At 40.1% G+C, this 21,124-nt stretch overlaps 1 protein-coding gene across 7 annotated transcripts in view; it reads right to left on the bottom strand.

The window, feature by feature from the left end:
• Positions 1-21,124, bottom strand: part of LOC140499940 (long-chain-fatty-acid--CoA ligase ACSBG2-like) — a 71,905-nt gene that overhangs the window by 33,176 nt on the left and 17,605 nt on the right. For 5 of the 7 annotated variants that reach the window (XM_072601985.1, XM_072601981.1, XM_072601980.1 and 2 more), the window contains 4 exons: positions 12,530-12,618; positions 10,610-10,730; positions 5,019-5,099; positions 3,270-3,419 (listed from right to left, as the gene is read on the bottom strand). In XM_072601985.1, the coding sequence (XP_072458086.1) occupies positions 3,270-3,419; positions 5,019-5,099; positions 10,610-10,730; positions 12,530-12,618 (441 nt within the window). The remainder of the gene's footprint in view (positions 1-3,269; positions 3,420-5,018; positions 5,100-10,609; positions 10,731-12,529; positions 12,619-21,124) is intronic. The other 2 variants (XM_072601982.1, XM_072601987.1) reach the window with 2 other exon arrangements.

Genomic DNA, 21,124 nt, shown 5'->3' with positions numbered 1-21,124 from the left:
AGCCTGGGAAACTGAACTCCAGAAAGAAAACAACGAAAAAAAATTCCACTTTGTCTGGGCTTACACCCCTCTGGAGTCTGTGATGGACCCACAAGGTTAAGAACCCTTGGATCATTCTGTCTGACTGGGATGACTCTGGGCCTGGAGTCAAGAAGACCTGAATCCAAATCCCACTTCAGATACTGAGGGACCCTGGGCAGGTCACTTAACATACATTTCTATTTTTCATATAATCTGCCATCTCCCTGCACTGGCCTACTATACATTCCATCTTCCAGCTAAGTACCCAAAGGTACAGTGTCTGTCCCCTCTTCCTGGAATATTTTATCTCCTGACCTCTACTCATTGGCTATGGCTTCTTCTAGAGTCAGCTCAAATTCCCATTGAGCAAGAAGCCTTTCCCAGTGTTCCCTCTACTTCAAGTGTTCCCCTCTGAGATTATCTCCCATCTACCTGTTCTATATCTTGTGTGGACCTAGTTGTCTACATGTGAGCTCCTTCATGGCAGGGATATTATTGTTTTGTTTGGCTTACCACTTTCGTTGGCAACCTTATAGAGATTACTCTTGACCATCTCTTAGATGTTCCCTTTGTTTGAGACTAATTCTGTGGCAATGTTTCTTAGGCCAGTACTCTTTTCACAATGTGGCATGCCCTGCCTTTCATACTTTTTCTGATCTGCATAGATGGAAATGGAGTATATAACCTTTTCCCTGGACTGAACACTTGTTGGAGAGAGGAAACCCCAAAAGCAGTATTGGGAGGCAGTAGAAGGAGTCAGTCAGTCAGTCAATCATCAATATACATTTATTAAGTACCTACTATGTACTTAGCACTGTGAAAGCATACAAAGAAAAGCAACAAACAAGAAATTCAAAGTCTCATTTGGGGAAACAACATGCGAACTAGCTATGTACAAATAAGCTATATAGAGGATAAACTGGAAATAATCAGGAGGGAAGGCACTAACATTAAGGGAGTTCAGGAAAGGCTTCCTGTTGAAGGTGGCATTTTAGCTGAGACATGAGGGAAGCCAGGAGGTGGAGATGAGGAGGGAGAGCAATTCAGCAATGGGGAAGAGCCAGAGAAAATGCTCACAGAAAGGAAATCAGAGTCACTGGATCTCACAAGTATGTGGAAGTAAAGTATAAGAAGAATGGAAAGCTGGGGGCTTTGGATCAGATAATGAAGGGCTTCAAATGCCAAACAGAGGATTTTTTTCTATTTGATCTTGGGGGTAATAGGGAGCCATTGAAGCTTAATGAGTAGGGGATGGGGCATGATATGAACAGATCTCTGGCAGCTGAGTGGGGGATAGACTAGAGTGGAGAGAGACCAGTCAGCAGAGTGGTACACTAGTACCACTAGGCATGAGATGATGAGGGCCTATAAAAGAGTGATGACAGTGTCAGAGGAGAGAAATGAGAATATATGAGAGATGTTGCAAAGATGAAATCCTTGGAACTTGACACCAGATTGGATATAGGCAGTGAAATCCTCTTACTTTTTAAGAAAAAGAAAAGTCAAAGACATGTATAGGTTTTCAGCCTAGAGGACTGAGCTAATGGCGGCACCCTCAAGAGTAATAGGGGAGTTAAGAAGGAGAAACGGACTTGGAATTAGGAGACCTCAGTTGAAACCTTGGCTCCCACATCATATGACCATTAGCAAGTCAAAACTATTAGCCTCAGTTTCATTATTTGTAAATTGGGGGTTAACACCTCCGAGCCTCATTTGCCTCATTTATAAAATGAGGATAATAATATTTACCCCTCACAGGCTCATGGTGAGGCGCAAATGAAATGTGTATGAATGAGCTTAGCAAACTTTGGTGCACACCGTAATTGTCGGTTATTATTTATTGTTGCTGTTGTTATTGTTATAATTATACCTTTGAAATGTTAGAAAAATGTACAGTGCTAATCCTAACTATCCTGGCTCCTTTTCTTGGGCATCAGAGGTTTTGTTTCTCCCTCCCCCACCCTGATTTACACATCGCAAAATTTCAAGATGTTGGTTCTAAAGAGAGCCTTGGAAGTTCATCTACAAGTGACCCCTCCCCTGTTATTTTCCAAAGGGTGAAACAGAAACCCAGAGAGAAGTTTGCCTAGTGTCACACAGCAAGTCTTTTGGGGGAACTATTAACTGGAGAATCCAGACCCAAATGCTTAGACCCCTCTCTCCCTTTTGATTTCTAAATCGTGAGATGTAAGATTCTTTGATATACCACACAGCTGGCCAAGATGGCAGAGTGGAAAGACAGACCTGTAGAAGCTTCCCTATTAGCCCATAAAATACCTGTAAAAAATGACTCTAAACAAATCCTAGAGCAGCAGAAGCCACAGAATGGCAGAGTAAAAGAGATTTTCAGCCCAAGGCAGCCTGGAAGGTCAACAGGAAAGGTCTGTCACACCGGATTTGGGGCGAGAGCAGTCCACAGAGTGCAGTCCAGCCTTGACCATATGGCACTGGCAGGAACAGGACTGGAACAGGCCTCAGGGGGCAGAATCCCTGGCAACAGCTGCAGTTCCCAGATTACTCAACCCACAAATGCCAAAGACATCTTCAAAGGTCAGTAAGAAAGCTCTCTCACCTAGGTGAGAAGGAAACATGGTCTGGCCCCACCACCAGCAGCAAATGCAGTGGCAGCATCCATTTTTGGAGCCCTCCACCTAAAGACCCTGAGGGAATTGAGCCACTGATCTGGATCTCAACCCTGAATGGAGACCCCTAGGGTGAGAAGGAATGCTGGCTATGGAGCTGATGGAGGCTCTAGAGAGGGAACCCTACTGGCAGATCCTGGGCAGAACAGAGTGCTTGTGGTTGTTCACAGATAAAAGTGCAGGCCAAGAGAGGAGTAAACTCCTCTCCCTTGATTATGCCACCTTGGAGGAACTGAGAACTTACAGTTCCCCAGAGTATACCCTCCTCTTGACAAAGAATTCAAAAATCAAGTAACTGACTGGGATTTTGATTTACCACACAGCTTTCTAGTGCCCATGCCCAGTACTTTCAGATGACATAGGCAGGGGTAGGGAACCTGCAACCTTGAGGTCACCTGTGGCCCTCTATGTCTTCAGAAGTAGCCCTTGCAGCCTTTTGACTGAATCCAAATTTCTTGTTCTGTGAAGTTTGGATTCAATCAAAGGACTGCACTTGAAGACATAGAGAGGCCACAGGTGGCCTCGAGGCTGCAGGTTCCCCAACCCTGAATAAGGTCTCAGAGGTAGGATCAGTAAGGCTTTGGAGCTTCAGAGAAAGACACTTACATTGTCATGACTGATCATAACTGCTTTTGGTGGTCCTGTGGTCCCCGCGGTATAGACCACCATACAGCACTGGTTGGGCTTCTGGGAATCAATGATTCTGTCCAGCATTTCATCAGAAATAGTTACCCCTAGCTTGAGGAATTCTTCCCACTATATTGGTGGAGAAGCAATAGCAAACAGATGGCTGAGTATTAAGGAGAATCAGTAATCTCTCTAAATCATCAAGAGAAATTGTGCAAACCAGTCTCTCCAACTAATTATGAGACACTGTCATATTAGGTCCCCTTTAAGTCATTTTCAATTCATTATTCATAGTATAATTGACTTATTCCCACCACCCTCCTTCCCTTAACACAGGGGTCCTCAAATGTCCTGATGGCCCTTCCAAAGTGTACTTGATCCTTCTCCAAAGCTCTCGGACCATCCCGGTTTTTGGTCCCAGCCAAGTTCAGCACTGTGGCACCTGGCTCATGGGACCAAATTCATAGACTTGGTCATGTATTCATTATAAAAAAGACTAAACTATATCACTGCAGGCTGGAGCTTTATTTATGTAGCCCTCAGACTGCACCTGACTGGGAGCAATGTGACCAAAGACCACTCCAGTCACTGAAGCAGACCCAGTCATCAGCTTAGGAACTGACTGGCTGACTCCATGCGGGCCCAGGCCATATCTCTCACTGGACTGGCTTCCTACATAACAGCAGTGCCTAAGTCAGACCCAGAAACCCCAACAGAAGGAAAGACAAAGTAACTTAAAACTCTCTCAGCCCTCCTTCTCTAAGACACATGGAAGTATCATCTCTTCCTATCATTCTCATTATAAAATGAGATAATATTAGTAGTGACGGTCACCCAGGAGATACTTCATAAATGCTTCCTTCTTTTTTTTCTCCCTTCCTTCTTTTCTCCCTTCATTTCCCATCCAATCCAGCCCACAATCCCCTGTTCCTAAAGGACTTATGCCTACAGGTCTCCTGTCACAAGGTGAGGGTAACTCTCTTAGCACATTATGTGGACTGGACTAGATACAGCTCAGGACGATAACAGACAAGTCTCCTTCCCTCTCAAAGTCTCAGTTTCCTCATCTGTAAAATAGGGATGATAATGCTTGCAATATTCACCTCACGAGGTGTCGCAAAGAAAGGATTCTGCAAACCTGAAGGTGTTTTATAATGGGGAGTTATTACTATTACTATACTGTCATTATATCTTTCTTACTCCAGCATCTAGTTCAATAGGATCTTCAAGCTGGAAGGGACCTTGTAGGTCATTATATCTAAACCTCCCATTTCACATATGAGGAAACTGAGCTCCAGATAAGGGAAGTGATTTGCCAAGGATGTACAGGTGATTATCAAGGTCAAGATTAGAACTCAAGTCCCCTGTTTTCAAGTCCAGCGTTCTTTCTCTTATGCCATACTTCATTTCACAGTCAACTCCTTTGCTTGTAACCTATCTGTTCTTTCTTTCCTGGCAGTAGGCCTAATTCTTCCTGCTATCATCTCTTCCCAAGGCTTCTTTCTCCTCCAGGTTGGTCTGTCAGAGTCTCGGATAACCTTCAATCCAGATTGCAGAGAAAATGAAAGCAGAAGGCCACCAGGTATGTTCACTGGCTCTGGGAGCTTGGGCCTGAGTTGGTTCTAGACCTGGTGACCAGCCTCTCTCACCCCAAGCCTCCATCCCCTGTACTTTAAATAGCTGTCTTCCCCTCTTTGTCCCTTTGGCCCCTTCATGGTTCATACATACAGAGTAAAGGTGAGGTAACTTCTTTCTGAGTTTGCCTTTCAATTGGACAATAGCTTTCAGATGAGGCAAGTGATTCTGGACCTGGAAAAGAGAGCATGACATAGCAGAAATGTACAGGTAGGCTTTGAGGTGCAGGAAAGTTAATGTTATAAAACACACTGTTGCCTGTTTTGCCTTGTCTAATGTACTTATCAGTCAATCAGAAAACATTGATTAAAGTCCTAAACATAGGCTACAAGGGGGAAAAGGGGAGCTTATATTGTAATGGATAATATCATCCTCATCATCACTCAAAAGCTGACAGTTATATAAGTATATTTTGCAAAGTCTTTATAAATGTATGATGGTAATAATAATAGCTAGCGTTTATAGAGCTCTTTAGCATTCAACATGTTAAATAATCCTCACAACAACCTGGCAAAGTAAGTGCTATTATTATCCTTATTTTATAGATGAGAAAACTAAGACAAATTGGGGTTAAGTGGCTTGCCCAGGGTCGCCAAGCTAGTAAGTGTCTGAAACTGGATTTGAATTCAGGTCTTCTTGATTCCAAGTCCAGCGCTCTATGACCTAGCTGTCCTGTATGGACAGGTTGTTATTCATCTACATATTAAAGGCACGAACATCTGAAGAAGAGAGTGATCTTGACTCCTAGGCTTAGTTTTTGTGCTTGCTCAGATTTAAGCAGCAAGATCAAAGTTATTTTGGGTCCTCTCCAGTACTGCAAGGTGTGAGATCCACACAACTTTGCAGAGTTTCTTTGGCTAAACCTAGTCCCTGAAACGAATTGAGAGCACAAGATCCTTGATCAGAAATAAGTAAGGAGCTATAAGGAATTTCTCACACTAAGTCAGAATGAGGACTAGGACAGAGATTTTACTCTTGATGATCAGGAATTAGAATTTAAAAAATAGACATGAGTTTGAAGACCCTAGTCATCTTTGATGGCTCAAGGCTTTGTCTTCCAAAAACTTTGGTAACTTGAGTAAAGAATTTACCAGAGAGGAAATATTCTAGCCATGGCTCTGAGAAACAAAGATTTGTTCAGCTATCTATGTCTGACTCTTTGTAAATCAATGGATCATACATAGCATGCCAGGCCCTTCTATCATCCACTATCTGCCAAAGTCTGTTCAAATTCATGTTCATTGCTTTCATGTCACTATCTATCCACTCCATCCTCTGCTGTTCCCTTCTCCTTTTGCCTTCAATCCTTCCCACCATCAGAGGTTTTTTCCCCAATGAGTTCCATCTTCTCATTATGTGGCCAAAGTATTTAAGGTTCAGCTTCAGAATTTGTCCTTCCAATGAAGAGCCTGAATTAATTTCTTTAAGTATTGACTATTTTGATCTCCTTGTGGTCCAAGGGACTCTCAAAAGTCTTCTCCAGCATCACAATTCAAAATCTTCATTTCAGTGACATTAAGCTTTCATTATAGTCCAACTCTCACTCTCATATGTTACTACTGAAAAAAACATAGCTTTGATTCTACAGACCTTTGTTGGCAAGGTGACATCTCTGCTTTTTAGTATGCTATCCAGGTTTGCCATACCTTTCCTTCCAAGGAGCAAGTGTCTTTTAATTTCAAGGCTGCATTCACCATCGGCAGTAAGTTTTGAGTCCAACAATATAAAACCTGATACTGCTTCCATTTCTTCTCCTTCTATTTGCCAAGAAGTGATGGAACCAGTTGCCATGATTTCAGATTTTTTTAAATGTTAAGTTTCAGCTTTTAGACTCTCCTCTTTCACCTTCATCAAGAGGCTTCTTACTTCTTCACTTTCTACCTTCAAAATAGGGGCAGCTAGGTGGTGCAGTGGATAGAGTAGGAGTCAGGAGGATCTGAGTTCAAACCTCACCTCAGACACTTGATACTCAGTAGCTATGTGACCTTGGGCAAGTCACTTAACCCCAACCGCCTCATCCTGGGTCATCTCTAGTCATCCTGATGAATATCTGGTCACTGGATTCAGATGGCTCTGGAGGAAAAGTGAGGCTGGTGACCTGCACAGCCCTCCCTCACTCAAAACAAAGTCAAGTGCAAGTCATGTCATCATTTCTCTGATGGCATGGTCTTCTTCAGCAACAAAAGACCAACACACATAACCTTCAAAGTGGTATCATCTGCATATCTGAGATTATATTTCTCCCAGTAGCCTTAATTCTGGTTTTTTATTCATCCAGCTTGGTATTTCATATGATGTACTCTGTATATAAGTTAGATGAATAAGGTGGCAATGTATAATAACCTTGTCATACTCCTTTCCCAGTTTTAATCAGTTGTTTCATTTGGTTCTGTTTCTTTTTGGCCTGCATACAGATTCCTCAGGAGACAATTAAGATGATCTGATATTCACACTTCTTTGAGGACTTGCCACATTTTTGCTATGATCCACACAAAGGTCTTACTGCAGTCAATGTAGCAAAAGTGGATGTTTTTCTGGAACTCCCTTGCTTTCTCTATAATCCAGAGAATTTTTACAATTTGGTCTTCTCTAGTTCCTCTTCCTCTGAAAAATCAGCCTATTCTGTTCACTCTCAGTTCTTATACTGCTGAAGCCTAATTTATAAGATCATACACATAAACTTGTTGACATGTGAAGTGAGTACAGTTATTGGTAATTTGAACATTCCTTGGCACTGTCCTTCTTTAGGACTGGGATGTAAACTTATCTTTTCCAACCCAGTAACTATGGTTTTGAGTTTTCCAGATTTACTGGCATATTGAGTGCTGCACTTTAACAGCATCATCTTTTAGAATTTTAAGTAGCTCAACTGGAATTCTGTCACCTCTACTAGCTGTTAATTAGCAATCCTTACTAAGGTTTACTACTTCATTCTCCAGGATGTATAGCTCTAAATCAGTAACCACACCATAGTGGTTATCAGAGATATTAAGATCTTTTTTATATAGTTCTGTGTATTCTTGCTATCTCTTCTCAATCTCTTTTGCTTCCCTACCATTTCTGTCTTTTATCAGGTCCATTTTTGCATGAGGCATTATTCCCTTGTTATCTCTAATTTTCTTGAAGAGATCTTTTGTATTTCCCATTGTATTGTTTTCTTCTATTTCTTTGTATTACTCATTTATGAAAACCTTCTTATCTATCCTTGCTATTTTCTGGAATTCTGCATTCAGTTGGGTGTATCTTTCCCTTTCTTCTTTACTTTCCACTTTCCTTCTTTCCTCAGCTATTTGTAAACCATCATCAGAAAGCCATTTTGCTTTCTTGCCTTTCTTTTTCTTTGCAATTTTTTTTTATTGTTGCCTCCTATACAATATTTCAAGCCTCTGTCCATACTTCTTCAGACACTCTATCTACCAGATTCACTTCACATTTGTAAGGGATGTTACTTAGGTCATACCTATATGATTTCTTCAATTTAAGACTGAATTTTGCAATGAGAACCTCATGATCTGAGCCACAGTCAGCTCCAGATCTTGTTTCAACTCTGAATAGACCTTCTACACCTTTGGCTGCAATATACATAATCAATCTGATTTTAATATTGATCATCTGGTGATGTCCAAGCTTTTTGGATTGTTGAAAAAGAGCATCTGCTATGACCAGTGAGTTTTCTTGACAAAATCCTCCTAGTCTCTGCTCTGTTTTATTTTGTACTCCAAGGCCAGACTTGCTGTTATTCTAATTATCTTTAGATTCCCTAGTATAGCATTCCAGTTCCCTCATGATGACTGTGACTTCTATTTTTTTGGGGGGGGGGGGCAGTGTTATTTCTTGAAGATGCTATAGGTCCTTATAGAATTGATCAGCTTTGGCCTCTTCTGCATCACTGGTTGGAGCATAGACTGCTATTATCATGATACTGAGTGGTTTGCCTTGGATTTGAACAGATACCATTCTGTCACTTTTAAGATTATACCCCAGGACTGCTTTTCTCACCCTTATGTTGACTATAAGGGCTATTCCATTTCTTCTAAGGGATTCTTGCCCACAATAATATATGTAATGATCACCCATATTAAATTCACCCATTCCCATCCATTTGAGTTCACTGACACCCAAGAGGTTGTTGTTTAATCTTTCCACCCCTTGTCTGACCATATGCAGTTTGCCTTGGCTTGTAGACCTTACATTCCAGGTTCCTATGCAATACTGATCTTTACAGCATCAGACTTTCCTTTGGTCACTAGACACGTCCACAGCTGAGCTTCTTTTCAGCTTTGACCCAGCTGCTTTATTCTTTCTGGAGTTACTTATAGTTATCTTCTGTTTTCCAGTTGGGCATCTCCTGACCCGAGGAATTCATCTTAGGGTGTCATCTTTTATCATTTTAATATTGTCCATGGGATTTTCTTGGTAAAGATACTGGAGTGGTTTGCCACGTCCTTTTCCAGTAGATTACCTTTTGTCAGAACTCTCCACTATGACCTGTCTATCTTGGGTAACAATGCATGTTATAGCTCATAGTTTCATTGAGCTACACAAGCTCCACTCCTATTCCCTACCCCCACCATGACAAGGCAGTGATCCAGGAAGAAGAGACAAATAGAACCCTCTTCTTGTAAGGAAAAAATGTTGTTGATAATTTTTCCTCAGTCTGAATGACCGTGTGTATTAGGATTTGGGGCCTTGCTGAGACTACTTGCTGCATTGCCCACCTCTCCAATATCAAACACAACTGACAAAGACTTACATGTCCAACAGAGACCATACACTGCAAGGAACAGCCTAGAAGCCTCATTATGATACCTTTCCTAGAAGTCAGCAGTAGCCATTAGTATCAGGGACTTGAGTAACCCCTCCATCCCTGTGTCCTGCCTACATCAGTTCCTGGCATGAATGCCTTCCATAAGGCACTTCCACCATATGGGTTGACTACTTGTATCTATGTTCCTTTGTATTTAGAGTCTTCTGAGGCCAAAGCATCATTCTTATCACTAATGATGTATGCATTTGTGGGAGTGTTCCCTAGGTTCATGGGCAAAAGTTTTACTGTTCCTTTTCTTTCAGTAATATTTCCTTAAATGTCCTTTAGACAGACTCTTCTCAGGATGATACATCAGCATAAGCTCTTAAACTATGGTTGGAGTAGACATGGACCCACAGAGTAGTACCTTGAACTGAAACTAGCCTTGAGAGGGAGACACACTTTTCAAGTTAAGGGGAGCCCCCAGATGCTATGACATTATTTCTTCTAATACTTTCTCATACGATATTGTATATTAAAATTATCTGTATGGGTGTATCATCCTCCTAGTAGAACATAAGCTCCATGATGGAAGGCATTAAAACTCATCCAAATTTTTTATTTTTTCTCTGTACCCAGTATAGATCTAATACAGACACACAGTAGATGTTTGATATATGTCTCTCTGGCAAGAGACTGAGATCTCTTACCTAGATCTTAAGACTCTGTCTCTGCTCCCCCCACAATTCAATCAGCCCTGATCACTGGGCTAAGCATATTTGGTCAACACTGATTGAATTGATGGATGCCACAGAAAGGATGCATCAATCATATCATCTTGGACTCGGTTCCAGGAAGAGATCGGGAGCCTCAATTCCTAATTTTAGCAGGACCTCCTGCCATGTCTGATTCCCTTCTCTGAGGGGGAGAAGGTTACCTTAAGAATTTTCTGAAGCTGCCAATCATCCTCCACCATAAAGATGTTAGCCTCAGAGTTGTCAGCAATGAACCGGCAGTTTTGGGGAGAGTTTTGGGGGAAAATACCCACAGAAATGCCTCTGAAAGCAAAAAAAAGAATGAGACATGAAAGGAACATGAGAAGCCAGAGATTCCCCAAGTATTTATCCCAATTATAGGATCACAGGAAGGAACCATAGAGGTTATCTAGTCCCATTCCCCTCATTTTACAAGTGAAGAAACTAAGGCCCAAGGAAGAAAAGTGACTTGCCCAAGGTAATATAGATAGTTATCACTAGAGGCAGGATTTGAATCCAACTCTTCTGGTACCAGAGTTGTTGCTCCTCCTCTTCTTCCAGGATCACAGAATGAAGGGACCTTACAGAATACATGTTCTGCCCTATACCCTATCCCCTCTTCTCAACATCACCAACAAGTGGTTCCTCCAGCCTCTCTTTGAGGACCTTCAGTGATGGAGAGCTCACTACCTTTTGAGGCAGCCCAGTTCACTTTCAGAGAGGGGAGTTATGTTTTTTTTCTTGTAAGCAGCCAGGTAGTACAAAAATAGACCACTAGCACTGGAGTCAGGAAGGCCTGAGTTCAAATCCAGCCTCAGATGCTTTACTAGCTGTGTGACCCCAAACAAGTCACTTAACCACTATCTGCCTCAATTTCCTCATCTGCAAAATGAGAAATAGCATCTAACTTCCAGGGGTGTGGTGAGGACAAAATTAGATATTTGTAAAGTGTTTTGTTAACCTTAAAGCACAATAGAAATGTTAGCTACTCTACCTCATCAAAATAATCCTCTCTGCAACTCCCCTCTCTGCCACTGCCCCTAGTTCTGCTTTCTGAGGCCAAGTAGTACAAGTCTAATCTCCTCTCTCTGTGATAACCACTCAAATGCTTACCACTCATGTTACTCTACATTTCTTCTCTAAGCTAACCCTCCCTAGTTCCTTCAACCAACCCTTCTATGGTCTAATGTCCAGTTCCTTCTGCTTATCCCCCTCAGATCCTAACAGGACGGAGCCTAGGAGGAGTATGGTCACTCACCTTTGACACAATGCACATAGTAAACTTGGTAAATGGTCAATTTAACTTGGTAAATGGTCAATGAATTGAATTGGCAGCATTTCTTCTGACCCCAAGATAGCATGTGCTTAGGGAAAGAACTTGGCATTTGAGCTTGGATTCAGGGGCTCTAGATTCAGGCTGCTCCAAAGCTAAGATAGAAAGCCAAGTCACCCTGGTCAGACCTGGTCCTTGGAAGTGCCATCCTCTCTTATCAGCTGCTCGCCACTAAGAATCTGGGGTTCTCTAACATTTTACAGTTTACAAAGTATTTCACCCCCAATCACTCTTTGAGGAAAGGAATGAAAGCATTACTATCCCTACTTTACCGAGGAGAAAACAGGCCCAGAAAGAGGAAGACATTTGCCCAGCGTCACATAGCTAGTAATTCTTTTTGCCAGGACTCAAATCCAGATTCCTAGGTTCCCAGTGCTGAGTTCTTTCCTACTATACATGGCTGCCCTTCAATGAATATGCACCTGACAAGAGAGCAAAACCTGACTGATGTCTCAGAGGTCCAAGTGTGTTTTACTATTACTAAAAGGAAACAAACATTCAGGCCCAATACCACTCATCTAGTATGACAGGAAAAGCACCTGGGAAAATGGGAGACTGAGGTACAAGACCCATCTCTGCTACTTACTAGTGATGTGACCTTGGGCAAGTTAATTCGCCTGTTGAAGCCTTGATTTTCCCATCTGTAAAATAAAGGTGTCCTCCTCATCCTATCCTCAGCTCTAGTTGTGTGTGTGTGTCTGTGTGTGTGCGCGTGTGCACGTGTGTGTGTCTGAGATTCTTATCTCCATGACCCCATCTTTCTCCTTACCCGGCAAAAATACTGGCAATGTTAGCAACGAGCCACTCAATGCTGTTACAGCCCAGGATGCCCACACCGTGAAAGCGCTCAAGGTCAAGCTGTGGAAACACAAAAATATTTCTCCTCTTCTCAGGTGCCTGATTATCAAGACTTTCCAAACACGGATCAAGCAAAATCAGTACATGTCCCACTTAGGGAAACCAGGGTTGAGCTTTCTCTAGTAACGATGATGATAACACCACTAATATTTCAGTACTCCAGAGACTCATCATTTCATCAGTGTGGGGGCTCTTTCCACAGGTCCCAAGCCCACAGGAGGCGATATGACAATGTAGGGATATAAGGCAAAGGATAGTCCCTGCTTTCAAGAAGCTCATAGTTTAATGGGAGAGATAACATGCAAACAAGTGAGTACAAACTAGTTGTAGACAGGATAAATTGGAGATAATCTCCAGAGGAAAGGGGGATTGGGAAAGGCTTCCATAGGATTATCAGACTTATAGTGTAAGCCTTGCCAGCCTGAAAAGCTCTATCAGGGCAGAAGTTCAGTTGAAATAGTGACCCATCCATAGCGCAGTGGAGTATCTAGCAAAGACTTGAATGAAGGATTTACAACCACAGTGCTAATGTGAATGGGTATTATAATGAATGGGAAGCATAGGAGGAAGTGAGAACCCTGCTAACCTCTCTCTTGGTCCAACCACAGCTTGAGGTATAAAGTCTACCTGCCATGTTTCAGGAAGGCCAACCAGAGTGATGGAAAGCCTGCCTCTGCCATTGCCTGTGCAATCTTGGATAAGTCATTTAACTTGTCCATTGGTGAATTGTTTTGCATCTGAATTTGAGTCTGGGCTTTGATTTCCTCAAAGAAAGGGGTTGGACCAGTTGACCTCTAAAGACCTTTTCATACCAAAATTCTATGTTCCTATGTGAGTCCTAGTTAAATGAACTAGGGATTTGTAGCCTAGAGAAGAGAAGACAGGGAGGACATGAGAGTTGTTCTCAAGCAAAGGGCTACTATATGGAGGAGGGGTAAGATTGGATCTGTTTTGCCCAAGAGGAAAATGACTGGGAACGATGCATGGAAATTGGCAAGAAATAGACTTAGGCTCAACAAAAGGGAAAACTCTTTTACAAGGAAAGCTGTCCAAAAGCAGAATGAGTTGCTGGAGAAGGGAGTGGGTTTCCCTTAGCTGGAGGGTTGCAGGCAAAGGCTGGATAAGCACTGGTCCAAGATGTTCAGAAGGGGATTATTGCTCAATCAATCAATCATGCTTAGGCATGGTTTGGACTAGGTGGCCCCTGAACTCTCTTCTATATCTAGGGGTCTATATGAAGGGTGTAATGGAAAGGATTTGATGTCCCCTGGGGAGCTGCAGTGGAATCCCATCTCAGCTGGGACCAGTCCCCTCATCTGTAAAATGAAAGTATTGGACTGAATATTCCCTAAGAGCCCTTCCTATTCTGACAATCTGGTTTTCATTCTCACTAGAGAACTGAAATTTATTATCACAAATGTAATTGATTGGGTATCATCTCAACTAAGAAACATTCCTATTATTCCTTGGTTAAAAGTCTCACCCTCTGCCCTCCTGACTCCTGCACTGGTGCTCTATCCACTGCACCACCTAGCACTTGACACTCTCTAGCTGTATGACCTTGGGCAAGTCACTTAACCCCAACCTCCTCATCCTGGGTCATCTCCAGTCATCCTGATGAATATTTGGTCACTGGATTCAGATGGCTCTGGAGGAAAAGTGAGGCTGGTGACCTGCACAGCCCTCCCTCACTCAAAACAAAGTCAAGTGCAAATCATGTCATCATTTCTCTGATGGCATGGTCTTCAGCAACGAAGGACAAACACACCCACACCCTCTTCCCCCAGGTTCAGCCCTGCCCTTTCCCTCTCCTCTCACTCTGTCCTCTTGGAGAGGCTAAGATTTAGAGCTAGGAAGGAACTTAGAAATCATCTTCTTTGATTCTAATTTTACATGTAATATTCTGTTTCAGTAATATATGCAGATGGGGAAACTGAGCCTCAAAGAGGTTACTTGTTACTTCTTCATAATCATACAGGTAGGAAAGGCAGGATTTGAACCTACATCCTCTAAGGGTGATGATTAACTTTTAATCCTTGGCAATAATCTTTTTATGTATCTCTAACTGACTCCCTTTCACACAGCCTACCCTTCCTTTCTCCTCGAGTCCCAAGTGCCACCTGAGCCAGGCTCTCCACAACTAGGTGGTGCAATAGATGCACTAAGCCTGGAATCAGGAAGGCCTGAATTCAAATCTAGCCTCCCACACTTACTAGCTGTGTGACCCTGGGCAAGTCATTTATGCTCTGCCTGCCTCAGCTTCTTCAATTGTAAAATGTTATTCCTTTCTCTTCCTTGCCCTTCCTTCCCCTTCCCCTTCCTTTCCCTTTCCTCTCTTCAGCAGATATATTCACCTCCAACTTTACTGAGAAAATCAAGGCATTCTGTTCTCAGCTTTTCTAATTCTCCTCCCCAGTACCTCAAAACCTCCATAGCTCAACCCATCCCTTTCTTCTTTGTTCCAGTCCACATCAGTAACAATGAATATGTCCCCCCAAATACATGTATAGTCACTACATGTAAGTTATATACGTGTGCTAATATATTATTTACATTACAAAATATGCATATAGACATTTAAAAAGATGAGATAAAAATAAAATCAATATATTTTAAATAATTATTTTTACATAATAGCAAAACAAATTTTTGCTCTCACTAAAATTATGATAAATCATTGTTAAATTAAAGCAATATGAATGCTTCCTTATGTATTCAATGCTTGGCTTCACATTGCTAAGTGGAGTAAGGGATAGCATCCCTTAACCTCTGTCTGCCTCAGATACTTCAACTGTAAAATTGAGCACACTGACTGGCACATAGTAGCCATTTAATAAATACTTGTACCCTTCCATCTCCCCCTCCTCCCTTTGGGAAACTGCAATTCAAAGGTCTGGTGCTAAGCAGAATTTAGTTTAAAAGGAATCTCAAAGAGAAACAAGAATCCAAATGGGAAAAGTACATGATGGGTTGTGCTTACTGAATCACTTTCAATCACAGTTGCCAGCTATGGAAAGATTTTTTCAAATTGAAACACAGCCAGCAAATTTCTATCCTCACTGATATTAACTGTTTTTTCTTATATAATCAGAAGGTGTTGTATTTTTCCATTTTAAACAAATGGGTTCAAAGTCCACTGAAACTCTTTGTTTAGAAGTTTTTGAACAGGTCAGAAAAGTACATTGTATATTTCCAAGTTTTTAAAATGTTCAGATATGGGTGATGATTCACATTGTTTTTAGCAACAAAATTGTGTTTTTAAATATCTTGGTCTTAAATGTCTCATACTTTCATTAGTTAATATGTCAAAGTACAATAAACTCTTTGGGCAAGGTTTATCTTTTTTTAAAAATTATTTTCAATTTGTTATTCATTTTGAACACATTTTTCCAATTTTGAGTTCCAAATTCTCTCCATACATCTCACATCCCTCCTCCAGTGAGAAGGAAAGCAATATGCTTATCAATATACATGTAAAAATCATGTAAAACATTTCCATGTTAGCCATATTTTTAAGCAAGAAAAACAAAGGGGAAAATTATACTTCAATTTGCACTCAGAGTTCATCAGTTCTCTCTGGGGAGATTTTATATATACATCTCATGAGTCCTTTGGAATTGTCTTAGATCATTGTATTGATCAGAATAGTCAAGTCTCTCACAGCTGATCATCATTACAACACTGATGTTACCGTGCACAGTGATCTCCCAGTTCTTCTCATTTCACTTTGTATCAGTTCATATAAGTCTTGCCATGTTTTTCTAAAATCACCTCCATTATCATTTTTTTATAGCACAATAGTACTCCATCATAATCATATACCACAACTTCTTCAGCCATTCCCCAGTTGATAAACATGCTCTCAATTTCTACTTCTTTGTCACTACAAAAAGAGCTCCTATAGATATGGTTGTACATATATGTCCTTTTCCTTTTTCCTGGATCTCTTTGAGATACATGGTTAGTAGTGGTATTGCTGGGTCAAAGAATATACAGTTTTACTTATGCATTCATTTATGCATAGCACATTTTGCTATTTTTAGGGTATGCCCTTTGAGCCCAGTTCCAATTTATTCTCCAGAATGGTTGGACCAGTTCAATACTTCACCAGCAATTCATTAGTGTACCTCATCCCCTGCAGCATCTATCATTTCTGATAAGTATGAGGTGGTATCTCAGAGTTGTTTTAATTTGCATTTCTCTAATCAGTAATGATTTAGAGCATTTTCTCATATAACTATCGATAGTTTTGATTTCTTCTAGAAAATGCTTGTTTATATCTTTTGACCATTTGTCAGTTGGGGGATGGCTTTCATTTTTATAAATTTGACTCAGTTCAATTTTCAGTAAATATTTGAGAAATGAGGACTTTATCAGAGAAATTTCCTGTAAAATTTTTTTGATGTTGCTTCATTGTCTCTGTACCTTTTAGAAAATTTGGTTTCTTTTATTTGATTTTGGTTTTGTTTTGCCTGAGATCTTGATTGCTACCTCTGACTTATTTTTTTTTTCTTCACCTGAAGCATATTAGATTCTTCTTCAGTTCTTTATTTTAACTTTGTGTTTGTCTTTCTCTCTCAAGCGCATCTCTTTTTGACAGCATATTGTTGGACTCTGGTTTCTAATCCATTCTGCTATCTGCTTCCATTTTATGGATGAGGACATCCCAGTCCATCTTATTTTGCTTCTCTTCACTGCCTCCCTTAATCTGCCCTCCCTTTTGTCATCTTTCTCCTTTCTCTTATCCCCTCTCCTCCTCTTATTTCCTTATTGAGTAAATTGCATTTCTATATACAACTGAATGTGTGTGTTTATGTATACACATACATGTATATATACACATATATACATATATATATTTACCTCTTTGAACCAATTCTGATGAAAATGAGGATCAAGCATCACCCACCCACCTCCATTTTCCCCTCAACTGTAAAAGCTCTTCCTTGTGTACTTCTTTAATATGAAAAAAATTTCCCCATTCTACTTTTCCCTTCCCTATTCTCCCACTTCATTCTTCTTTCTCACCTCTTTATTTTTTGAGAGAGATCCTTCCAACGTAACCCATTCACACCCATGCTTCTGTCTACGTAAGCTCCTTTTAACTGCCCTAACAGTGATATAGTTCTCAGGAGTTACATGTATCATCTTCCCATAGGAATGTAAACAGTTTAACTTTATTAAGTCTCTTAGGCTTGCTCTTTAATGTTTATCTTTTTATGCTTCTCTTGAGACTTGGGTGTGAATGTCACATTTCTATTCATCTCTTGTTTTTTCATCAGGAATGCTTGAAAGTCCTCAGTTTTATTAAATATCCACTTTTTCCCCTGAAGGATAGGAGATTCTTGGTTGTAATCCTAGCTCCTTTGTCTTCCTTCTTATAGAAGCTATTAAATCTTGTGTGATCCTGATTGTAGCTATACAATATTTAAATTATTTCTTTCTGGTTCCTTGAAGTATTTTCTTTTTGACCTGGGAAGCTCTGGAATTTGGCTATAATATTCCTGGGAGCCTTCATTTTAGGATCTCTTTCAGGAAGTGATGGGTAGATTATTTTCATTTCTATTTTACCCTCTGGATCTAAGACATTGGGGAAATTTTCCTTGATAATTTCTTGAAATATATGTCTTGGTTCTGTTTTTGATCATGGCTTTCAGGTAGTCTAATAATTCTTATATTATCTCTATCTCTTTTTCCAAGTCAGTTCTTTTTCCAATGAGATATTCTATATTTTCTTCTATTTTTTCATCCATTTCATTTTGTTTTATTGTTTCTTGAAGTCTCATGGAATCATTAGCTTCCACTTGCTCAATTGTAATATTTAAGGAATTATTTTCTTCAGTGAACTTTTGTACTTCTTTTATTATTGAGTCAGTTCTGGTTTTTAAGGTGTTATTTGTTTCAGTATTTTTTGTGCTTCTGCTACCAAGCTCTTTTCATAATTTTCTTTCATCACTTATTTTTTCCCAAACTTTTATCTATCATTTATCTCTTTCTTTAACTTTTCCAGGAATTTCTGTTGGGTTTGGGTCCAGTTAGCATTTTTTCTTTGAGACTTTGTTTATAGCTATTTTCCTGTTGTTGTCTTTTTCTGAGTTTATATCTTGGTTTTCCTTACCACTATATTAGCTTCTTATGGTCATATTCTGTTTTGGTTGTGTGCTCATTTTCCCAGACTATTTCTTGACTTTGAATTTTATGCTAAAGTTAAGTTCTGCTCCCCTGGGGGTGGGAAATCACTTCAGGATTTATCATGTTGCTGTTTTCAGAGCTAGTTTTATAGGTCTGCAAATTTTTGGTGCTTCCAAGGTGGTGTGATCCTGGGAGAGGTGTGGTCAGTGCTCTCCTGTTCTACACTCTGGTCTTTACCCAAGAAAGGCCCACGGTCTACTACAACCACAAGTGTTAGCACACTTCTTTGCTTTGGAACTGTGACCAGGGCTCCTGCTTTTTTGTGACCAACCATCAGTGTTTCTCTCTGCCTTGGAACTTCAACTTAGAATTGCTTATGGGCAATCAGTACCAGATATACCCAGTGCCAGCAAAGGGTCCCAGTAATCTCTTCCTAACAAGTTGCCTGACTCCCTAACCATCTCTGTGTTAAGAGCTCCCAAAGTTGCTGCTGAGACAACTGCTATTGCCACCACAGTATTGTGGACTCTGGACAGGACTCCACCCCAATGATACAGATTTCTCAATCCAACCTTTTTTGACTTTGCCACTCCAAAATTTGATTTGAGGTGTTATTTTAAATTTGTTTGGAGGAAAATGTTGGGAGAATACAGTTGGTAGCTGCCCCTAATCTACCATCTTGCCTCTTCCCCTCAAGGTTCATCCTTTTTTAAAAATTAATTTTTTATTTTTATTCACTTAACAAGCATTCATTTTCTCTCCCCTCACTTTTCTCTCCCACTGAGGGGGGAGCAAAACTCTTGGGACAAATATATATAGGTCAGCAAAACAAATTTCTGCATTGTCCACATCCAAAAATGTGTATTTCATTCTGCATCATGAGTCTATCTGCTTTCTGTCAGGAGTTGGGCAACACTTTTCAGTATTCATCCTCTTGAATCATAGTTGGTTACTGTTTTGATCAGAGTTATTAAGTCTTTCAAAACTACTTCTTTTAAAAATATTGTTGTGCTGTGAGAAACGATGAACAGGAAGACTTCAGAGAAGCCTGAAAGACTTATATGAACTGATGCTGAGTGAAAGAAGCAGAACCAGGAGAACTTTGTACACAGCAACAACCAGTGTGCAAGGAATTTTTCTGGTGGACTTAGTACTTCATTGAAATGCATGGACTTAAAAAATTTCCAATGGATTCTTGAGGCAAAAAGCCTTTCACATCCAGAGAAAGAACTATGAATTGGATCGCAAGTAGAAACAGACCATTTTCTTTTGTATTATGTTTTGTTTTGTTGTATTTTATGGTTTCTCCCATTCGTTTTAATTCTTCTATGCAATATGTATTTAATAGAAAAGTATGTGTAGAACCTAATTAAGATTGTACACCATCTCAGGGAGGGAGTGGGGAGGGAGGGGGAATAAGGGGAAGGAAGGGAAAAAACCTAAGATATATGAAAGTGATTGTCAAACACTGAAAACAAAATAATTTAATTTTAAAAATTAAAATAAAATAAAAATATTGTTGTGATAATATAAGTTGTTCTCCTGGTTCTGCTCATTTATTTCACTCTTAGGCAAAGTTGATCCTTAATAATAAGAATATAATAATATATAAGGATATAATAATAATAATAATCCTTAATAATAAGGATTAATAATATATATTATATAATATATAAGAATATAATAATAATCCTTAATAATAAGGATTAATAACAATAATAAAAGTGCATGCAAATCCATATTTCAAATAATCTTCTTGACAATTTCAGTATGGAGGATGAGGGGACAGATTTCTCAGCTCAGGCTAGATCGGCATTGTTTCCACTTCTAATGTGGCTGTCAAAGAGACAGAAGAGGGAGCAGAAAGTTTTTCAGGTCTGTCCTTCTCTTTTTCTTCGCTCATGTTTGTTGTATTAATAAAACTGCCAAATCTGGATTTCTTTGCAGGATTCCTTCTAAGCCAACATGTCCATTTTGAGAGAGTTAATTTAGTTCAACGGGATGTATACACCCCTTTTTGGAGACCATTACATCATAACATGCCATCTCTCAGGTTTCCCCATTCTAAAAAATAACAAACTCCTTTGTACTGACCTAGCACATTGTCTCAAGCTATTGTTCTATATCTCCTTCTCATGCCTCTAACTGCTAACTGTAATTTAAAGAAGTAATCTTCACTGGCTGCCTGCATTGTCTTTTTTCCACTTATTCCTTAACCCCAACAATCCGACTGCTGATTCCATCACTTTACTGAAATCACTTTATTAAAGACCACTAACCAATGGCTTCTTGAGAACCTGAGAGACAGGAAGGAGGGTAGTGTTGAGGTAAGGATAGGTTTGGGAGGAAAATATGAGTTTGGTTGGACAATTGA

This window comes from Notamacropus eugenii, chromosome 4 (assembly GCF_028372415.1).
Source record: "Notamacropus eugenii isolate mMacEug1 chromosome 4, mMacEug1.pri_v2, whole genome shotgun sequence".
Taxonomy (NCBI): Eukaryota; Metazoa; Chordata; class Mammalia; order Diprotodontia; family Macropodidae; genus Notamacropus; species Notamacropus eugenii.
Note: the sequence above shows the minus strand (reverse complement) of the source record. Positions and strands in the feature narration are given on the sequence as shown.